Source organism: Calliopsis andreniformis, chromosome 9, assembly GCF_051401765.1.
Source record: "Calliopsis andreniformis isolate RMS-2024a chromosome 9, iyCalAndr_principal, whole genome shotgun sequence".
Lineage (NCBI taxonomy): Eukaryota > Metazoa > Arthropoda > Insecta > Hymenoptera > Andrenidae > Calliopsis > Calliopsis andreniformis.
Window position 1 is genome coordinate 1,218,048 of NC_135070.1, and position 20,685 is coordinate 1,238,732.

At 40.4% G+C, this 20,685-nt stretch overlaps 1 protein-coding gene across 1 annotated transcript; it reads left to right on the forward strand.

Moving 5' to 3' along the window:
• Positions 1-16,948: 16,948 nt before the first annotated feature.
• Positions 16,949-18,941, forward strand: LOC143183083 (aminomethyltransferase, mitochondrial). Its single transcript, XM_076384493.1, has 5 exons — positions 16,949-17,210; positions 17,430-17,770; positions 18,067-18,386; positions 18,447-18,529; positions 18,604-18,941. The coding sequence occupies exons 1-5, from the start codon at positions 16,964-16,966 to the stop codon at positions 18,939-18,941; spliced, it is 1,329 nt and encodes a 442-aa protein (XP_076240608.1). The 5' UTR covers positions 16,949-16,963.
• The last annotated feature ends 1,744 nt before the right edge of the window (positions 18,942-20,685 follow it).

The following is a 20,685-nucleotide window of genomic DNA, read 5'->3' on the forward strand; positions in this document are numbered from 1 at the left end:
TGGCGTGCTTCAGGTAATCTGAGGTCCTGTGATCGTTATAAGCGAAATATTTTTTTATTTCCGGGTATATATCTGAACGCGTAAAAATACTTGCGTCGTTTCGAACTTTTACTTGCAATATACCGTTACGTTCTCGCAATACTTAGAAAGAAGAAGAAGAAGACGAAAGAAGAAGAAGAAGAAGGAGAAACAGAACAGAGGTGGATCAATTAGGAAAAACGAAAAAAGATGATACGAAGATGAGGATGACGAGGATGAGGAGAAGAAGAAGAATAGAGAAAGTCCGTAGGTTTGACCGTGGAGCGAACTTTAGAGACTCGGGCCAGCCCCCTTAACCCCTAAATACCTCTTTGTAATACCCCATCAATCTCTCTCGACCCCGATATATTCCCCCTTTTTCCGACCTTTTATAAAACGACTCATGGATAGTCCGTACTTTCGATGGGGTTTCTTTCGACGAGACCAGACGAGATGAAACGAAAATACGTTCACCGTAACCACACGTACTTCGGGACAAAAAACGCGCTTCTTTCTCGGAACTCGATTCTCGGCCAGATAAAACGGACACCAAAACGTACGGTTATTTCTAAAAAGTAACGCGAAAGCTCAAAAGAAAATGAAGCAAAAAAACGGTGATGTTAGAAGCAGTCCATGTCAAAAGTAAATAAAAAATGGCCAGCAAAAAAGTAGTTCGTTGAGAAAAAAAAGAAAACAAAATACCTACGATACGTTCGATTTCTTCGTTTCTTCAACTGGCAATCGCGGACTGAAGAGTGCGGAAAACGAATGGTAGCGTGCCGAATTTTTTCTTCCCCGTGACATCGTACGTCGACCACGTTGTTGTTGTTGTTGTTGTTGCCCCCTTCGGAGATTCTCGACGAGACTTTTCGTTCCGTGACCGGCTCGTACGAATTTTCCTCATTCCAGTAACCCATTCACGTTTAATTTGGTTCTAAGATTTTCCTCATTCTGTCCCGAGGTAACCAAGTCAAATTTTCTATACCAACCCTCACCCATCCCTTACGACCCACGTGTTTTCATTTAAAGAAAAAAAGTTGATTAAAAGAAGATATCAAAGTTTCGACCGAAATTGAAAAGAGAGAAAAGATTTAATTTCTCGGGCGGCCGCGAAACAAAAATTCAGTAGCCCCCGTGTTACGTCCCAATTTCTCCGTTCCTCTTCAGGGGATCCCCCTTGTTAACCCCTTTGTTCGCCAATTACGAAAGTAGCCTAACGTCGTCATCTTCGTTGAACGTAAAAGACACGCGCCGAGAAGCCGCCGGGTAGCCAGGCTTTTTCACCATCTGGAACGAGAGAAGAAAAGATTGCTAAAGGATTCATCGTCAAAGCTACATTTAACGATTGTACTCGCCTGGTAGCTGGAACTCGAGCGACACGCTGTATTTTTTCGACGGCTCTTGGAACACCCACCGCGCTCAAAATCGTGTCAAAAACGATGCTAATTTAATGTCCAAATCAAACTTTTTTTAATCGCGGTACAAGAGCAACAATTGAAAAGAAACAAAAGGGAAAGCTTCGGAGTTGGACAAGGGATGCGGCGCTCCTCGAGTTCTGGCACAGCGCACGCGAGTCGATCATTGATCGTTCTTATTATAACAAGTTTTTGCGTTACAGGGCGTTTTTTCCTCGGATTAAGTAGTATGTAAATACACCTTGATATCACAAGCATAAACTGAGAATTTACTGGTAAACTTAAAACGAGTACATAATGCGAAATAGGGTTAGTTTCTATGTAAATACCTAAAGCTGGACGAGTGCATACACCTCGTTCACGCAACCAACGATAATCGTTTTTATCGAACCAGTGCTTCTGTTCGTCGTCGGTGTACGCCTGATCGTTGGCGATCGCCCTTATGCAACCATCCTCAATATCGCGAACCACATTTAACAGCGAGCACGTGATTCTATTTCGCGAAACGAACGAAAGTCCTTGACCAAAGGGGTCTCTGCATAAGAGCGTTCTCCAAAATAGGCGTCGCTGATCGGGAAGTTTTTTTTTCTCGACACTGATACACCTACACAACTACACAAACACGCTCACCTACACACAGCATTGCGATGGATTGTACAGCTACGATGTAGGATAGATAAGTAAGCCTAAAAACACAATTCTTCACACACTCGCACCACCGGCACCGACTGACCTCCAAATTAGGACAGGGACCAAAAACGTTTGGCGAGATTTCGTCTTTCGGATATACACGCGATTCGGCTATATTCGGGAGATATATTTGTAGGAGGACATGACAATAGTTTCTTCTGGAGGTATTCAACGTTTTCGGCGCGAACAATTCGTTTGTTTTGTAAATGTGGCCGCGGTGCGTTTATCGAGCTCGAAATTTCAAGTAGAACGAAAAAGTAAAGGTCAGACATTACTCGAACGACCGCTGAGATTCCAATCGGGCGGAAAGGTGCGTTGAATGAAAGAGCGTGAATGTGCGAGTAATCGAGATTAGGCAGAGATCAGGTTTTATTCGATGAAACGCAAACCGCGAAGAATTTTAAATAAAAAATCTTAAAAAGAAAAACAATGTAAAAAATTGGTGAAGAAAATTGGGCAAACGAGAAATCTTCCTTGCAAGAAAACAAACGAAGAAGCAAAAGATTTTCTACGGTCCCTCGACAAAACAAACAAACAACACAAAGAATAAACAAACCACAAAACAAAAAATCATCAAAAGTCAATGGTGCACGAATATAGGAGCGGAGATGATATGAGAGAAAAAAAATCGTTCGATCTGAAAAAGCAACATCACTTTTCACCGTCACTATCGCCGTTATCAGCAGAAAGCAAAGCAAAAAGAAACTTTTTTAACAACAACAACAATACAAATAAGCACTACCAACAGCATCAGCACAGCGTCGAGATCATTCATGACACACGGTGATTAGTAACAGCACCACTCACGACGGTCATGAAACGATTCCGAGACGACAGCTTTTCACCGGTGCATCCTGCCGTGCGCCGAGGGTTGCTTTTTTATTGAAAGGTACAAATTTGAAGAGAAGAGAAGGGAAAGGATTCGAAAACGATTCGAAATCGGTAGAATACAAGGGGCAGCCGACTGAACTCCCCGCACACATCACATCCCCGCGCGAGAAGGAGGAATCATTCCCGAGGCGCCGGCCCGTGCCCCGCGAACGTGTACCATAATTATTTTAACAAGAAAAAAATTAAACAAAACACACAAGCAAGTTACAATAGCTCTAGTAGTGTATGCTCTGTAATCGAAGAATGATAAGCGAAGATAACGAAGTAAATACGTAAATAAATAAATAAAAAAATGGCGCGCGCGCCGTCCAAGGCGCGCCGACAAAAAAAAGCACAAAAAAATAATTTACAAATATATTGATTTACATATGCCCGTAACTCGTAAGCGGGCCGGTGGCGCAGTGCGTCTACCTTCGCCGGATTTTCAACCCACTACGCACACACCACTGTCGACGCAACGATACAACGAATGCTCATCGGGACCAGCAAGTGGAAGATGACAAGAAGAAAAACAAAGTCCCATGAGAGTCCAAAGTCGTCCGACTCGAAAGACCACCAAATGGTAGAGACGGCAATCGAATACTCGTCGTCCGAGCTCGACTCTCTCGACGCGCACACCGCGGAGAGAGTCTTCGATACTGATCGCAGGAGAAGAGTAGCGCGGCGAGTGGACGAGAGTTGGCAGTGTGGAACGGCTGACAGAAGAGGCAGCGACGAATAGATCGCTACGTGAAAATCTACGAGCAGAGGGGAGCACGTGTTCTGCAAAACCAGCCCTTACTACTACCCATAATCTTAATCTCTTTCATGTAAATTTGCTAAATGTTTAAATAATCTAAAAAAATGCCATAGCCCGGATGCGCTGGTGTATACTCCCAGCGCATACACACTCACAAATACGACTCGACCTCACGAATTAAACGCAAAATCCGCGTGGCCACTGCCTCCTGGGGTGGCGCGCGGTGGAATTGGTATTCTCGCCAAGGAGCAAACAGTTCACAACAGTGCACAGCGACAAATATCACAGACAAGCACACACAGAATAAGACAAAGCCTGGACTGCTGCTCCCGACCGTGGCGTCGATGAGAAACGTCTCGCCGCGGAGGGTTCGCGGTCCCGGTCAACGCACAATGTCAAAGCAAAGTTGCCCTGGTTCTCGAGCGTGCAACCCCGCGCGCTCACACACTTCTCAATACACAGGTGCGCGTCCGTCCTCGTCGCGGCGCGTCTCCTACATTCTTGCGCTCGCGCAAGCACACACACATACACAAATAACACATCTCTACACACTCTCTACACTTAATTACACTTAACTACACATGCTACGGATATGTAAAGCCAATTGATTTTGTAAATTGTCGAAAAAAATGCAGAGAAACAGCTGACTTTCAGACGATACGAAAATCCAGAAAAATGATTCGGCCAGACACGGTTTATTAACTTTTTTACAAACGATAACGTTCTAAATGCGTTGCGGAAAACGTTTACTACCGATCCGTTTGAAAAGAACGCACCCCGGTCCGTTGTCGCTTTTCAAGCGGAGAGGAATCGTTTCGAGCGGCAGTGAACGAGGATTCACGGTCAAAGTTGAGCCAAAAACAATTGATCCAAAAGAGATATAAATGAGCAAAATTCGCGGCCTTTGGCATACGTTTGGATGCAAAACCGATGATGAGACGACGCTCGCGTCTCGGCGCGGGCGTCAGCATGCATCCCGGACACGACACCGACACACCCGAAAGTGACGCGACATGCTCTTCGTCGAAGGATGTCAAGACGACGTGGACAGGCTGCGAGGTGTGACACACGCGAAACGAACCCCAACGTTCGAAACGAAGTGAAAAACAACCGAACGGTAGTACAGACGTGAAACGAGTCAGACTATCACACCTCCTCCTCCTCCTTATCGAAAGGAAGGACAGCAGCCTGTCGCACGCGATCAAACCAACGTAAATAATTCATCCTAAGCAGTTAGCAACGGCGTTAGGAGAGAGCCGTTGTTCAAATTCGCGGCTTTACAAGCAAAAACCGTTGATTTGTTTTCGATCGGGTTTTAATTTTTTAATGAAATAATCTCACGACGAATATACCACGTACGGTCGCGCGCTCAGATCGATCCGCGAGAGATAGAGAGATATAGAGAGATGCATTGAGAAAGAGCGAGGCGAGGATAGAGATATCGAGATGCATAGACGAGACACGTATGTGGATATTCGTAGCAGTGTGTATCGTAAGTGCGCAGCATATGATAAAACCGACAGTCTAGCAGTGCGAGCGCCTCGGCGGCATTCGCGTTTTCACGCGGTGTCCCTGACCGAGCCTCCGTGATTAAAAACCGGAATAAGTTGTTTCAATGTCCACTATATAAATGAAGAGGCATAGCTGGTGATGCGGTGGGTTTCCGTTCGCCGTTATCGAGTCGTTCGTCCCGCTTCGGACCTCGACGCGTTTCTGACGAGCGTAAACGAATATAATCGTATCACAAGTACGAGAAATGGAGGCTGCGATACCATCCCCGGAGTTCAGAGGATGACTATCTCTTGCGTTCTTTTCTACGAGCAGAAAAAAGTGATCGTTTCGATACAAAAGTCGAGTCAAATTGATCAACCTATTTGGTGAAATTTTTAACGAGTTTAAATTCGATTAATCGAATCGACGAGCAAAATTTGTCCAATTTTTATTGAAAGTCGATTGTTTGACGACCTTCAGGCACTTTGGTAAACGCGTTCGGCAAAACGGCTGCGAGAGGAAAGACGAGAAGGTGAAGTCTATTTGCAAACCATTGGAAGAAACTCTAGCTCTAGAGTAGTAACGTGCCGTGAATTTCATCATCAATCGAAACACGCAAATCCGTAAAACAATCGACGGCGACGAGCGTGCGAACCCACCGCGCTGATTCGTCCCTGAGACCCTCGAGATCTTCTCATGGATCTTATGGATCTCGCGACGAATCGATACTCTTTTCAGAATATTCTCCAATCTTTTGTTTACGAGAATGTGTTTTCTTTTCCCTAGCCCATTTATCGACCCCCCGTATGCGTGTCCGAGGTGAAAGACCGAGTCCAAAAATCTGTGATCGGGAACTATAATAATAAACACAAATGAATAAGCTAACTTTCGAGCAGACAGGATCGTCGCATTGAACGCTTGAAAAGTAGATGAGTAAATACGATATTAATTACGAAATTGTAGGTTGGTCGACTTACGAAAATGATTGAAAATTCGAGCAGAAACGATGGAAAACATCAATAATCCGTTGAGTGGGTGCCTTCGTCAGGGTTTTCCGTTACAGTTAAACAAACGTTCTCAAATATAACTCACAACTAGTAGTACTATGGTAGAGCAGTAATTACAGTGTACCGCAGTAAACAGTTAACTAAGTAAGTATACAGGAAGCACGTGGTCTTTTTCAGTGTTTACAGTCTCGTCGTACACCGTCGCCAATCGCGTAGTGGAACGACCGGAAGGACCGGATTCATTTCGTATGCCATTTCCTTCGTCCCAGATTGTCCCTCCCGACGATCAAATGTTACGATTCCCAAACGACCTTCGAGTTAAGAATTTTTTCGAGATCCATATGAACGCGTGGTCAATTATAACCTCTGAAAAAAATTCACTTTCGGAAGAAAAAAAAGGGATAGCAAACTCCCAATTTCCCTCCACTTGTTCCGATCACCGTTCACACCCCCACTCCTTCCATTCATACGATTCCTTTCCAAAACTGACCGTTCAGTATTTAACAGAATAAATATGCTAATAAGTGTACTAAGTGTCCGTAGTTTAGGCAACGTGTACGTTGTATACACTCCAAGTAGGTGAGAGAGAAAGGGATCGAGAGAGCGAGAGTGCGAGCGAGAGGGATAAACGATTGCACGGTGGAACCAACCAACCAGTCAGTCAGTCAAGTCAGTCAGTCGCATATTTAAACTAACAGATAATAATTAATTAATTAATTACAGTACCGTAACCGTTTGTCAAGTCAAGTTAATTAACAGTTAACCGTAACACGCATACACACGCATAATTATTAATTAAACGTACTCGACTCTATGTAAGGACAGGCAGCGACCGCGCCCAGCGTCGCCTTTATTCGATATAAATCGCGGAGGCACTCACTACGGAAATGAAACGAAGGACTGTGGGACTCGGACGCGGATCGGAGGGTGCCTGAACGAGCGTCGCGACACCCCGAGTAACATTCAATATTCTTTCGGAAATCTCACCTCGAAGCTTCTCGCATTCGAGAGGGAAAACAGCGGATAGAGATGCGATTGAAACGCGTGGTTAGAGGGAAAGAAAAAAAACGGCAGAGAAAAAGAGAGACGCGGAGCGACGCGCGTTTGGGTTTCCCCCGTATTTCATTAGTCTTTCAAGTGCAGCGTTCAGTTCCTTCACTTATGACGTTGCTTTCGATACAATACAAAAATACCCCGCCACCCATCCCTACAAAGCAACCCACCCACCGTATCCTCATCCCACGGGTAATCCTCTCAGAGCTTTTATCTCCACAGTTTCACGTGTACGCATTGTTTCCAGTTTGTTCGCGATGTCTCAATTATGGATTTCACGCGACGTCGGTTATTTCCCGTGTTCCTTCCCTTACAACACTCGAACGTTTCACCATTCGAAAAATTACTGAAATTCATCTCACTCGTTCGGCTGCAAACAATTCTCATGTCAAAAACACAACTCCCTCGAGTTGACCTAAAATTCGAAACAAAAGGATGTAGGTATATTTGGCACATATTTCAAAAGAAGGTGGACGATCAATGGAGTTAGACGGGACGCGACCGACGTCGAACATTCTAAAAAGAAATTAATTGGAATCCGTTTCAGATATTCAGAGACTCTTTATGTACGATTTAATTACCGAGTAACATACACACACACACAGCGCAGATTATTGTTAATTTCCGGCGCCCGTTTTCGTCGCGTTTCTATCGTCTCCGATGAGGAAGAACCCATGATGATCGAACGTAATCGAGAGAAACCGCGAGGCAATTGGTGGTAAAACGGCAACCTAGCACGATGCGACGAAAATGTGCGTGCACAGATTTAATGGTATCGATTGAGTTTGGTCGAAGTCCCCTTTTGGGCAAATTATACCGACGCACTTCCGGTTCAGCGGGCCCTCACGAATAAGACCAGCAACAGTGAACTCCTCGTTGCCCCGACCTTCCATTCGAAATTCAATTCTAGTCAAAAAAAGGTACAAAGTCGACGACGAACGAGAGTCAATTCGGTCGGCGAAATCGGTACTTATTTAACGCTTAATGAAAAAAATACCAAAAAAAAGAGAGGGAAGTCGAATCGAAATCGATCGTAGAGATCGAAATTGGCGAAGAAGGAAAAATTACGTGAAACGGACGATCGATAGCGAATATGAGGGGGAAATGGGCCCGCGGGACCGTACACGAGAAAATATCCGCGTTGTTGACAAAGCACAAGTAGCCTCTTTTCGTTATAAACAAAAAAAGTCGACCAAAATGCGGTCGATCCTTGTACGAGCAAAAACGACACTCTTTCGAAAATCGCAAAAAAATGGATGTACGGTGCGAATGAATCTTTCAAAAGCTTCGATGACATTATTGTTGTTGTTTCGCCGAGTTCTTTTGTTTTCCATTTTGTAAAATGTCTGCCACCCACACTTCCTGGCGAAGGCGTCTGTCGGATCCTCTCATCGTAATTTGTTCTCTTAAAAGTCTTCTTGAACCCATATCCCTTTACAAAGGAAGAATGAGGGAAAAAAGTATTGCCATTTGATGGAAAATATGAAAACTAGAAAATAGAAAAGAAAGTGTCGAGAGGATCCAAAGAATGGCCCGAGCTATACCGCGCGGTTAATGCTATTATTATTACTATTATCACTACTATTATTATTATCATTATTGCTACTATTATCACTATTAGTTATTAATGATTAGTTAATCGTACGAAAATTGCTACGAGGCAATTGAAAGCGTATTTTTTAGAGAGATGCGAGAGAAATAGAACAAGGCCTCAGTCCAAGTTCGCGCGAATCATTCAAGCCATAAATACGATCGTAATCTTCGGGAAGAAAAAAGGTAAAGCGAATCGACGAAATGATCGATCAAGGTAGTAAAAGAGTAGTAGCCACGTTTCGAGATTCTCCTTTTTTTTCTGTTTAGTCTTTTCTCTTTTTTATATAAATATATATATATACACACACATAAATATATAGGTGTACGTACATACGAACACGCACATATATGGATTTATATAGAGAGAGTTATACTCGTTAAATATTATATATTATTTAGGATACTTATTTATACACGAGCGAAGCTGAACGTAGAATGAGCGCGTTTCAAACGATTGCCAAAATTCTCAGTCCTTTTCATTATTTTCGCAATTTGATCACGAATTGGTTGTTAAAAATTTTAGCGCGTCTTTTATAGCTTTCGATGTCTTCCTTTTATTTCTAACGCGTCGTATCGCGCACGACTGAGAGTTATTATAATACGCCGCGTCGTTTGTTAAGCTTTACTTGCATTAATTTTAATTACGAAAAAATCCTCGCTTTTCCCCTTTTCGAAGAAAAACCGCGTACGTTCGTTGATCGAGGAGTCGGACAAAAGCTAATAAGTGCGTTCCTCTTTGTCCCTTTCTGTGTATACCATTTATCCTCGTTCAAGTTCGAAGAGTGCGAGGAGAAGATTTTCATTTTCGTCTTCAAAAATTGAAATCAATGAGAACCTCGTTCGAGTAGAAATAAGAAAGAATTCTCCATTTTTTGCGAGAGCATATTTTTATTCATACTAGAACGAGAATGTTCGCGAATGTTCAACCTTTCTGTCTCTACGAAAAAATTGCAATTTCTCCCACGTACTCTTCAATCGTACTTCGCAACGTTTTTATTCACCGATGGTCGCGTCGCGAATCGAGTCTGGTCTCAGTTCCAGTTCCTATTTCGAGAAAAAATGCAGGAGCATGCGTTCGACTTTTGATCTACGTCGAGGAAGAGAATTGCTCGCAAACGCGCCGATCGGTGAATACGACCGCGTCAAGTTATGTTTGCTAGTCAGAATTGGTTAAAAACGACGGATCAATCGACAGGAGCTAGGGATTTTTACGATTAGTTACTGCCTTATTAATTAATCGATCGTTTTATCGTGTTATTAGCGTTATAGTGACACGGCTCCGGTTCGTTCTCGAGAGATCGCGCCCTGGAGCAGTTAATTAAGTAGAAACGGGAAGAAACGTGCACGCGCGCGCAGCCGTGCTAAACGTATACAACAAAACTACGGTTCTTTAGTTACTATTCACGTAGAAATGGCGCATCCGGTCGCCGGTTTTATGCAAATTTATTGCGGATTATCGTTCACACACGTTGGAATCCATTTAGATCGACTATTGTACTACTTACTATTATTCTCGTCTCTTTCGTAACCGGTTCGCTTTCTTTTCGTGTTTTTCCCCTTTCTTAAATATCACGAAGGTAGATAAACACTTTTGAATCCTAGCGTTGTTCCGATTAAACGTAACCGGTGTACTGTACACATACACATATACACTATTTTCCACTACTACTACTATTTACTACTATCGCTGTACCGTTAGGAGACATGTTAATTTATCCTTTTTAATACTTTTAATATCCGTACTATTAGTTGCTGCTACTACTACTATTATTATTATGTTTAGTTACTATTCCCAACATCGTCATTGAATCAGAATCATCATCGTCAATCCCGTTAAGTTAAACACACACGTCCGCTTGTTTTCGTGACAGTCTGACCATCGTTAGTTTCTTTTCCTTTCGTTTTTATTACTATTATTATTTAGATTAATATTGTTTGTCTCGTATCAAGTGGTTCCTTGACGTCGAGTTTCGCTATCGACGGCCCAACTATACAAAGCATCCAAACGGATGTGTCGTGACTAATAAATCTCTGAAATACGCTGACGATTGTCACACGAAATTTAGGACACGTGCATTTATTAAATATTATCGTTACCTATTATCGCACCGTCAGCGAGACACGAGGGAAGCTCGTGATCTGGCCAGTCGAACGACGGAGAAGTTTTGATGGATTTCCATGAAATCTCAATGAAAATTGTTTAAATCTACATAACGGATTCTCGAGCACATCGATGATTAAAGGTCGATACTTGAACGACACGCGTTGCTCCGTTTCAACTGACCAGACGCACTTCTAACTGTCTCCTGGCGAAACCAGTTATCGCTATTAATTATATTTAGTTAACGCTATTGCTACTATTACCACTATTATTAGTTATCGCTATCGATTCTTGATGCAAGCCTATTGTCGATCGGCGAGCGAGGTAATCGTTTCGATCGCTCCTTGTCCCGCGTCGTGGTAGCGAGGTGCGCTAAAGTAATCACAAGTAATTCTTATGGACAATCGAAATTGCTGGCACATCATAGAAAAACGTAAAATCGTTGTTCTGTTTTTGCCAGCGGCGAAACCACGATCGAGACGAGGGGAAGCATGCGATTGAAAGCGTTCCGATGAGAGGGTTAACATCCGGAGTGCGATAACGAGCTGAACATACAAAATTCCTTTTCGATACGCGATGACGTCGTTGAGCGCGATGTCGCCGTTGCGCGACCGCTCTCCTCTCGACGGCATCGTCCTGCGAAGAACGAGTACACGTTCCAAAAAGCCGTATAATTAACACAAGAATCCTCGAAGCGCCGCGTACGTAGTGAGCAGCGTTACAATTTCAAATTTTGGAAATGGTCGACGCGCAAAGAAAAAAAAAAAGAAAAATATATCTAGCTAATAAATCCTGAAGGCAAGCGAAGAGAAAGAGATAGGGAGAAGGAGAGCAATCAAAAAATAGCGGGAGCAGAAAAAAAACAGAAAAAAAAAAGAAACGACAAATCGAACGATAAATAAATAATTCACACACCAGTCTCTTTCGGTTACGAGCGAGTTCCGCATTGTGTAGGATTTCTCATTAATGGTTCTATGTATGATATGATACATGTGATGCAATATCTAGGAAAAAAGAGCTACGTTTTCGATGATTGCGAGAAACGGTGAAATGAAACAAGCTGAAATCTTTCGAGATCGCGAGAAGCCTTTTTTGCGTGACTCTATTTATAAAACGTGTCCTATCTAGGAGACGAACGATAAGGTGTTTTACTTACTTCTGTTTCACCATGATCGTTGCGTTCGTCAACGAGTGCTTCCGTGCGACGGAACGACTTCCGGGGCACGCGTGGAAGAACAACGTCGAAATTTCAGCCTGTATCCGCGCCACCGACGTCATTCTTTGTGACGTGGGTGGACAGTGTTCGATGCGATTAGCTACTTTCAGTATCAGAAAACAGATCGATTATTGATCAGGGACAGCTTTGTCGAAGAGAATGGACAATGTCCATCAACAAAATGTACGCAGAGGAACTCTTCCATTCGCACTAATGTTGCAATCTTTTCCCAATACCTCATCTTCAAGGTGTGAATCGCGAATCGAAGGGTGTCCCCGAAAATTGATTGAAATTTATTTCAACTATTGTTCGTACTCGCGGAGTCGTATTTCATCCTAATTTCTTCTCAGTCGTGTTTCACGAAAAAAATTCGGTAATTGTTATACGCGATTGCGTCAAAATCATTCAAACTACTTTTGATATCTTGAGAAGGAAAGTGAAATAAGGTTCTTGAAATAAGGCTCTCAACTAATTAGACATATCAAAACAGTGTAACAAATCGACACCGTTGGGAAATGAAATGTTATTTTGAACTATTTAGGAATAAGTATTAAGTATCCAAAAGGAAAAAGGAATTTTGGAATCGACAATGTAAGGAACAGATCCAAACGCAGTGTTTCGGATACTTGCAAGTAGATACCATTGAACACTGCAGAACGACGTTTCGTAAATCGTAGTGTAATCGCGAAGCAAATATTGCGTGTAAAATGTCTTTCGGGCTTCCTATCGACAGCGTAGGGTTCGTCCGAGCAAAAGTTTCGCAGAACGAGATCGGTATCGCGCTGCGTAAATTAATTGTCCTAAAATTCACACTTCTCGCGAACGAATCTGGAACTATTGTTGCGAAACCGATAGCTCAAACGCATGAAGACAAAATCCTGTCTGCGGAATGAAACCAAAATTCTTTAATGTTCGCTAAGCTTTCGATCGGATGAGCCCATTGGAACGAAAAAAAAGACTGCTCGAAGTTCGAGTTTCGGGTGGTCGAAGAACAAGCTTCGTCTCGCAGAGATGCGAGCATAGTATATCTTGTATTGCAACACGATACACGTAGAGAATAGAAAATTTTGTTGTGTCTACGAGCGCCTGTGGAGGTGGTGCTCGTCGACGCGGGAAGCACGCGATTGACCAGCCGAAAATTCAAAGTCTTTTCGAAATCGAAGACGAAAAAAGGCTGATGTATCGCGAGAGCGATTATATCGCTGAAATTTCGAATGAAAGGAACGGTCTGAGTGTCGAACAAAAACTAAAATAAATTATGAGAATGCGAGAGCGTTTTAGGTGAATAAATCTAAGTGTGAAAGTGAGATTTGCGTGTGAATGCATTTAGGTATGAGTGTAAGAGCGATATTCGAGTGCAATGGACGGGAGAGTAAGAAAGAGAGAATGAGCGTAATTCAGAGAGTGAAACTAAACAAAATTTTACTACCAAGTGGACTAGAATCGCAACCGATGGGCATTATTAAGCGAAAATGAAATTTTCGGAGCGTTTTTTCGACGAAGAAAAAAGCGTCCAAAATTGTACCTATTTTCATTTTATAAATTATATATATATATGTATATGTATATGTATATGTATATGTATAGATATACGACGACCTAAACGATCATTATCGTGAGTTGTAATGCGAGAAAAACAGCGGATGAAATCGCTGAAGGTTAAGAAAGAAGAAGGAGATGCGGAAGATGAAGAAAAATTATTGTATCTATATTCGGAGGTGATCGATGATGTATTCGAGTCGTGATTATTATTATTATTATATATTATGATTATTGTGTATAGTTAAGGCGAAAATGGAATTTTAGACGAAATTATCGAGAACTCGAAGTATATAGGGAGCGAATATAGTGAGAGTATATAAGAGAGAAAGCGAGAGAACGAGAAGAGAGAATGCGAGAGTTGCGAGAAATTTTTTCGACAGTGGTTATGCACTGTAAATGTCGGCAGGCTAAAAAGTCCCCCTCCCCTCGAGTGAAAGCAAAAAAAATGATGAAAAGAAAAATCTCTTGGCCGAAACGGAATGGAACGGAAAAAGAGGAAAGATAGAGAGCACATGCGACAAACAAAAAAAGAAAAAAACAAAAAGAAAAACAATGCATTTCGAAACAATACAAACGCACGCAGTAGATGACCAACCATAAACAGGCAATAGAGTTTGGGTTCGCTGGAATGATTTTCTTATTTTCCCGAGATACACAGAGAATGAAATTTTCCGTATGAACGACTCAGTCCTTGTTTTTCTTTTTTACAACAACCGAAAACAATAACAGAACACAAAAGAAGGAGAAATAGCCGGTAATACAAACAGAAACATTGTACAATATATCTATATATAAAGATATACATATATGTATGTATGTACGCACACATACGTACATTTGGTGCAAACACGCGAACGCGTACGCGATGTGCTTCCTCGTTCGTGACAATGTCGCCCGATTCAATTTCCATTTCCGACGAAATCCTCCCTCTAATTATTACAAGCAAACCCGGTTTTCGTTTTAACCTTCTCTCCCGAACCACCAGTGAACAAAACTAAACGCGATTCGAGACTACGAAAGGGCGCATTGTCGCGTTCCAGGACGAACAGAGGAGGAGAGGCGACAGAGGCAAAAACAGAAAAAAATATAGCTCAGGCAGAGAGACGTAGAATGAGAGAGAATTTGATAAAACGCGTTAGGCGAGCGCGACGAAATCGCGGAAACGAGACAGTAGTATACAATCCCCGATCGAACACTTGTTTCCGCTCGCGATCGTAGGCAACTGTTATCGATTTTCGACGCTCTCGGCACCGCGGAAAAAAAATGTCCCTCGGTCGACGAATTTCGAACGGCATCAGTAATGCACACTTTTGTGGATCAAAATTTTCACTTTCGGCACTTTGGCAAATATCCCTCGGGATTCTCTTCGAAATTGAAAATGAGAAACAGCGAAAAAGATATTGGGTTAAGGAAAAAAAATTAGAAAACGTATAAGACCGTTGACCGGTGGGGGCAAAATGTCCTAGCGCCTTCTGTTTTTAGCACCCCATTTTCCTCGTCAATGTTCCTAGTTACTATCCCCTGTGAATCCTGTTACCTTTTCCCGAATATCCATGAATATCCATGCATCCTCTTCACATCTCCACATCTCCACACCTTAATAGAACCATTACCACCCACCATCCATCCCCAGTCCCTTCACTAGCAAACCGATCAACTAATGTGAGTGAATGTGTCAACACGCGCTACAGGGGAAATTGCGGATTTCAAAGAGAATAAGAGGCAAATAATGCAAGCAAAAAGAAATAACGCTATCGTGGCATCGATATGTAAGGGAAAGCGTCGAACAAACACACTACGACCCGGAGAGGCAGAAAAGAATCGATCGGAAAAATGTACACACACACACATTCGTCGGACTGTGTAGGGACATTTTGCATCAATTGTTGTGTAAACACGAGACAGAGAGAGTAAGTGTGCGTGTGTGTGAGAGAACGAAAACTCGCAAGAAAAAAAAATAAGTCGAGAGCGAGAGAGAGGACGAGAGAGAGGGAGAGAGAATGCGCGTGTGGAAGAAAGTAAGAGCGAGAGGTAAGAAGAGACTAAAAGAAAAAAGGAGGAAGAGAAAAGCGCGAGCGAGAAGAATAAGACGACGGAAGCTAAAAGAATGAAAAAAAAGAACAAAATGTACGAACGAACAATTGATACTGTCTTCGTTTTTTAAGGTCGTTTCTCCGTTCGACACGCTACTATATGAATATTGACGTTTGTCATTGGATTATTACCGACGACGATGAATTGTCATTATTATTACGAAACTATTGCTATTATTACGACGACAAATGATTATTATTATTATTATTAACATTTATTATTGACATTATTATCACAATTTATTATTGCGATGATGATTATTGCGATTATTACTATTATCATTATTATTATTATTATTATTATTATTATTATTAATTATTATTATTATTATTATTATTATTACGTGGTACAATAAAAATTTAATAAGCATCCGAAATGCACAAGTCTCGTGATTATTATCACTTCCCCTATATAACGAACATAAACAACATGTGCCAAGACTTCTTCTAACTCTCTTATCACTTCCGACTTTAATGGCAAGCTGACCTCTCTTACACACGAAAATAATGATAGCTGGTATTCGCGGCTGGTATCGTACAAGAAATGTACCAATTTATCGCGCGGGCCTCCCTTATCGTTCCCTTGTTGCAACACGTTCAAAACACGAGTTACAGTCGTCTGACTGTCCCTGGAGCATGAACCCAGGAGCGATGTTTCAAAAAGAGATAACAAAGCTTTTCTTTTTTATTATATTATGATACAACAGTTTTCAAAAAATATTCCCTTTGATATAATTCACTAGCACTATGTATAATTCACACTTTTATTGAAGATAAAAAACTGAAAACTTTGAAAATGCACAAGACCTCAAAATTGTTTTCATACAGTATCACACGTAAATTGTAGTCTAAAAGTACATACACATATTTATCACATCTAGTATTCCATATACATAATCGTTTCAAAATGTATATTAAAAGGCACTACTTCGAGTCACTCATTTGTATGTACATTAGTACAAGATATTCTTGATTACACGAACGGCAGCCAATCTTTGAATCTGAGTCTGGGAGACGCCTCGTGTCACGAGGTCATCAAGAGAGAGAGAGATTTGCCGGTGCTCCAAGCCGGCATTCTCGTCAGTAAACAACCGATTGATAGCACAGACGGACGATGCTGCGATTCGGTGTTCGCGGAAAATCATTTTGCTTTGATAGCATTGAGAGGTGTCACGAAGTTCTGGGAAATGTCCGGGAATCGTCTGGTCTAACGACTATTTCGAAACTGAGCTCGAAACGTGCGAACTGTTTGATCGATTCGGAGGCACGATCGGAGATACCTGAAGGTCGTCGTTTGTTGTCGACATCAACGTCAGAAGCAAGGAAAACTTGCCTGTATGACCTTCACGTAGAAAATCGAGGTAAGTAAATATGCATGCTTTTATTAAACTGGTTAGTCATTCTTGAATAATTCAATATAAGATTTCCAGATTCTTCTTCATTAATAATAAACAAGATTTTATAATTTATTTGAAACAGTTGCTCGGAAACTTTTAATTTACTTGTATACAAGGAAAAACAAAAAACTGAAAATGCGTTTAAAAAGATTAATCATTTTTATGCTTGATGTTCTTTTCCAGGTAAAATAGTAAACTTTTCCGGATGGTTACTGCCAGTTCAGTATCAGGAGGCGATAGCTGCATCTCATCAACACACAAGAACTTTCGCATCACTTTTCGATGTGGGTCACATGATGCAAACACGAATATCAGGACGGGATGCCACCGACTTTTTAGAGTCTTTGACTACCAGTGATCTGAAAAATTTGAAAAAAGGTTGCGCAGTTTTGACAGTGTTTACCAATGAGAATGGAGGTATTCTCGATGACCTAATCATCACAAAAGATGATGACGATAAATACTTTGTAGTGTCTAATGCTGGAAGAAGAAACGAAGATTCCAGTTTGCTTGTTAGCCAACAGGTGAGTTTGGAAGCTTTGGAGGAACATGATTCTTTTGTTAAAAAGTTCGATTTTATAAAAATATAATAGTATTACTGGGATTATTCTAATTTCATTTATACAAAATAATTTAATGCATAGAAAATATACCATATCTTAATATATATATTTTTGTTCGTTCTGTTGCCTAATAAATATGTAGTATTTATGTAGAATATAAACAATAAATTTAATGGCAAATAAGTGGATTCTGGATAACTTACTACATCAGCTAAAATTTAAAAACGAAATCGCACTTTAAATCTATCTTATTTTAGGAAAACTTCAAAGTCCATGGAAAATCAGTGAATATAGAATTTTTAGATCCCTTGGAACAGGGTCTAATCGCTCTGCAAGGACCTACTGCATCGACAATACTTCAATCGCTAGTGAAGATAAACTTGAAAGATTTGAAATTTATGAACAGCGTAGAAACAGAACTATTAGGAACTCAAGTCAGAGTGACCAGGTGTGGATACACTGGAGAAGACGGCTTCGAAATCTCTATGCCATCCAAGATTGCAAACAGTGTAGTTTACAAAATACTGGAAACACCTGATACAAAGTTAGCTGGTCTGGGGGCTAGAGATAGCTTAAGGTACGAATCATAACTTTTCATTTATCAATATGAATTAATATTCCGCGAAAATTCTCGCAGGCTAGAAGCTGGTTTGTGTCTCTACGGACACGATATCGACGAGGACACTACACCAGTAGAGGCGGGACTCGCTTGGCTAGTAGGTCAGTAAAAAAGCAAATAAACACTTTTCAAAGACGCTAAATAAAAGACTAACACTGTACCATTCGTTTTGCAGCGAAGAGAAGGAGGGCAGAGGCAAACTTCCCTGGCGCTCATAAAATATTGACACATATTAAAATAGGAACCACGAAGAAACGAATAGGTTTAATGCTAGGACACGGGCCACCAGCCAGAGAGGGTGCGCCTATATTGACTCCAGAAGGTGAACGCGTTGGCAAAATCACTTCGGGTGGTCCAAGTCCAACTTTAGGGCGACCTATTGCCATGGGATACATTCCACCTGAACTATCTCAATCTGGTGGCGGAGTACTTGTTGAAGTTCGAGGAAAAACCTATAAAGCTACAGTCACAAAAATGCCTTTTGTAAAAACGAATTATTATACAGCAAAGTGATACGCTTCTTCAAATAGTATGTGAAATTCGAAGCGTTATTGTATATAATAGACTGCAAGTTACGTACAACGTGTAAGAGAGAGGTATGTTTAATTTAAAAAAAAATATAAAAAAATGTAAAAATATATATATACTAATATCAAGAAATTGTACAAAATTAAAGTATTTGTAAAAAAAACATTATTTCGCATAATACACAAACTCCAATATATGAGCATAGGAACTAAGAAGAAAATGAGAGCCTCCATCGATATGGAAATACACGTTTTTACCGATAGCAATTACCGACACAGAAATTTCCTATATGTGGTAAAGAAGATTTCTCATCGGTCGATTAGTCGATCACCTTTTACCATCAACAAAACTCGTCACTTGTCGCATCGCTACCTTTACAACGAAATAAAAGTCCCAACCAATTAACATGAAATATAATTCACATTATATGTTACACATTTAATTAATAATTTTATTACGCTGTAATACAATTAGTAATCACATGCATTCAATAATAAGAATTGCCCTCGTCTCACCACATACAAGGATTTCAAATGAAAACCTAATTGATCCCCATCTACTCTCTTTTTATAAAAAAATTGTAATATTTTTTTATAAACATTCTTCTAAGACACGCTTGCAAAACTTCCAATATACGATAACTATGTAAATGTAAAACTAGTTTTCTCACTAAATTCTCAACGGAAAAAACTAAAAAAAACTCCTAATCTTATTCTTCATGTACTATTTTTGTTGTATATATGTACATACAAATAAATTTTTCTTACAATTATTTATGAATAGTATATACTTTACTCTTTTATCGTTTTCTAACATAGTTCGTATACTAATACAACATAAGCTTTAAAAAATAAAAAATTGTTTACTATAAAGAATTAATATACCTATATGTTTCCTGTCCTTACTTACGTAGAAGCAAAAAAATTAATTAGTCGCGAGTTTAATTAATTAAACGTTGCAATGTCTAGTAAGACTAGTTTTTTATCTTAAAAACTAAAATGAAACATATACATATCATAAAAATTTGATAACAGAGAATTACGCGTGAAAAATATCAGCCATAACATTCGTATCTATCTTTTTTGTTCGTGATTGAGTAAACCTAGGACAATATTGCTAAATTTAATAAATTAAAAAACAGCTAGAGTAATAACATGTTCCATTACATCAGTTTCACTTCAACTCTCCAAATAAATTAATACCAGAATTCGATTCCAGAAGCATGTTTATTACGCAATAACACATCTACTCGATCACAGAAACTCAAATTCACATATATTTGTTTATGTTCACGTATTTTATTTGTTATTATTGTTTAATTTAAATATATGAGACTGTTAAATACTAGTCACATTTTCCACAAAATATTAACCATAATTACCGTCTTAACTCTTCTGCTGCTTATTTAAATTTTCGGATGATTCTTGAATAGTGTCAATTTTAGACGAAAAAAAGGCCTTTAATTTTTAACTTCTGTTTTTTGCATTTCACATGTTAATATGCATGTTAGTATACATATAGTTATAAAAATGAGAACACGTCGACTAAAGTAGAAATTGGCAGCGAATGGGAATGTAGCAGCATTCGACTATGGTCGCAAACACAGCACCATAAGAATTAAAAAAAAACAAACAATATGTATCATGTCTTCACCTACCCAAATAGCACTTGAGCACGTAAATGTGTTTAGACAGTAAACCACGAAGAGAAAACTGTTAAACCTGAAAAT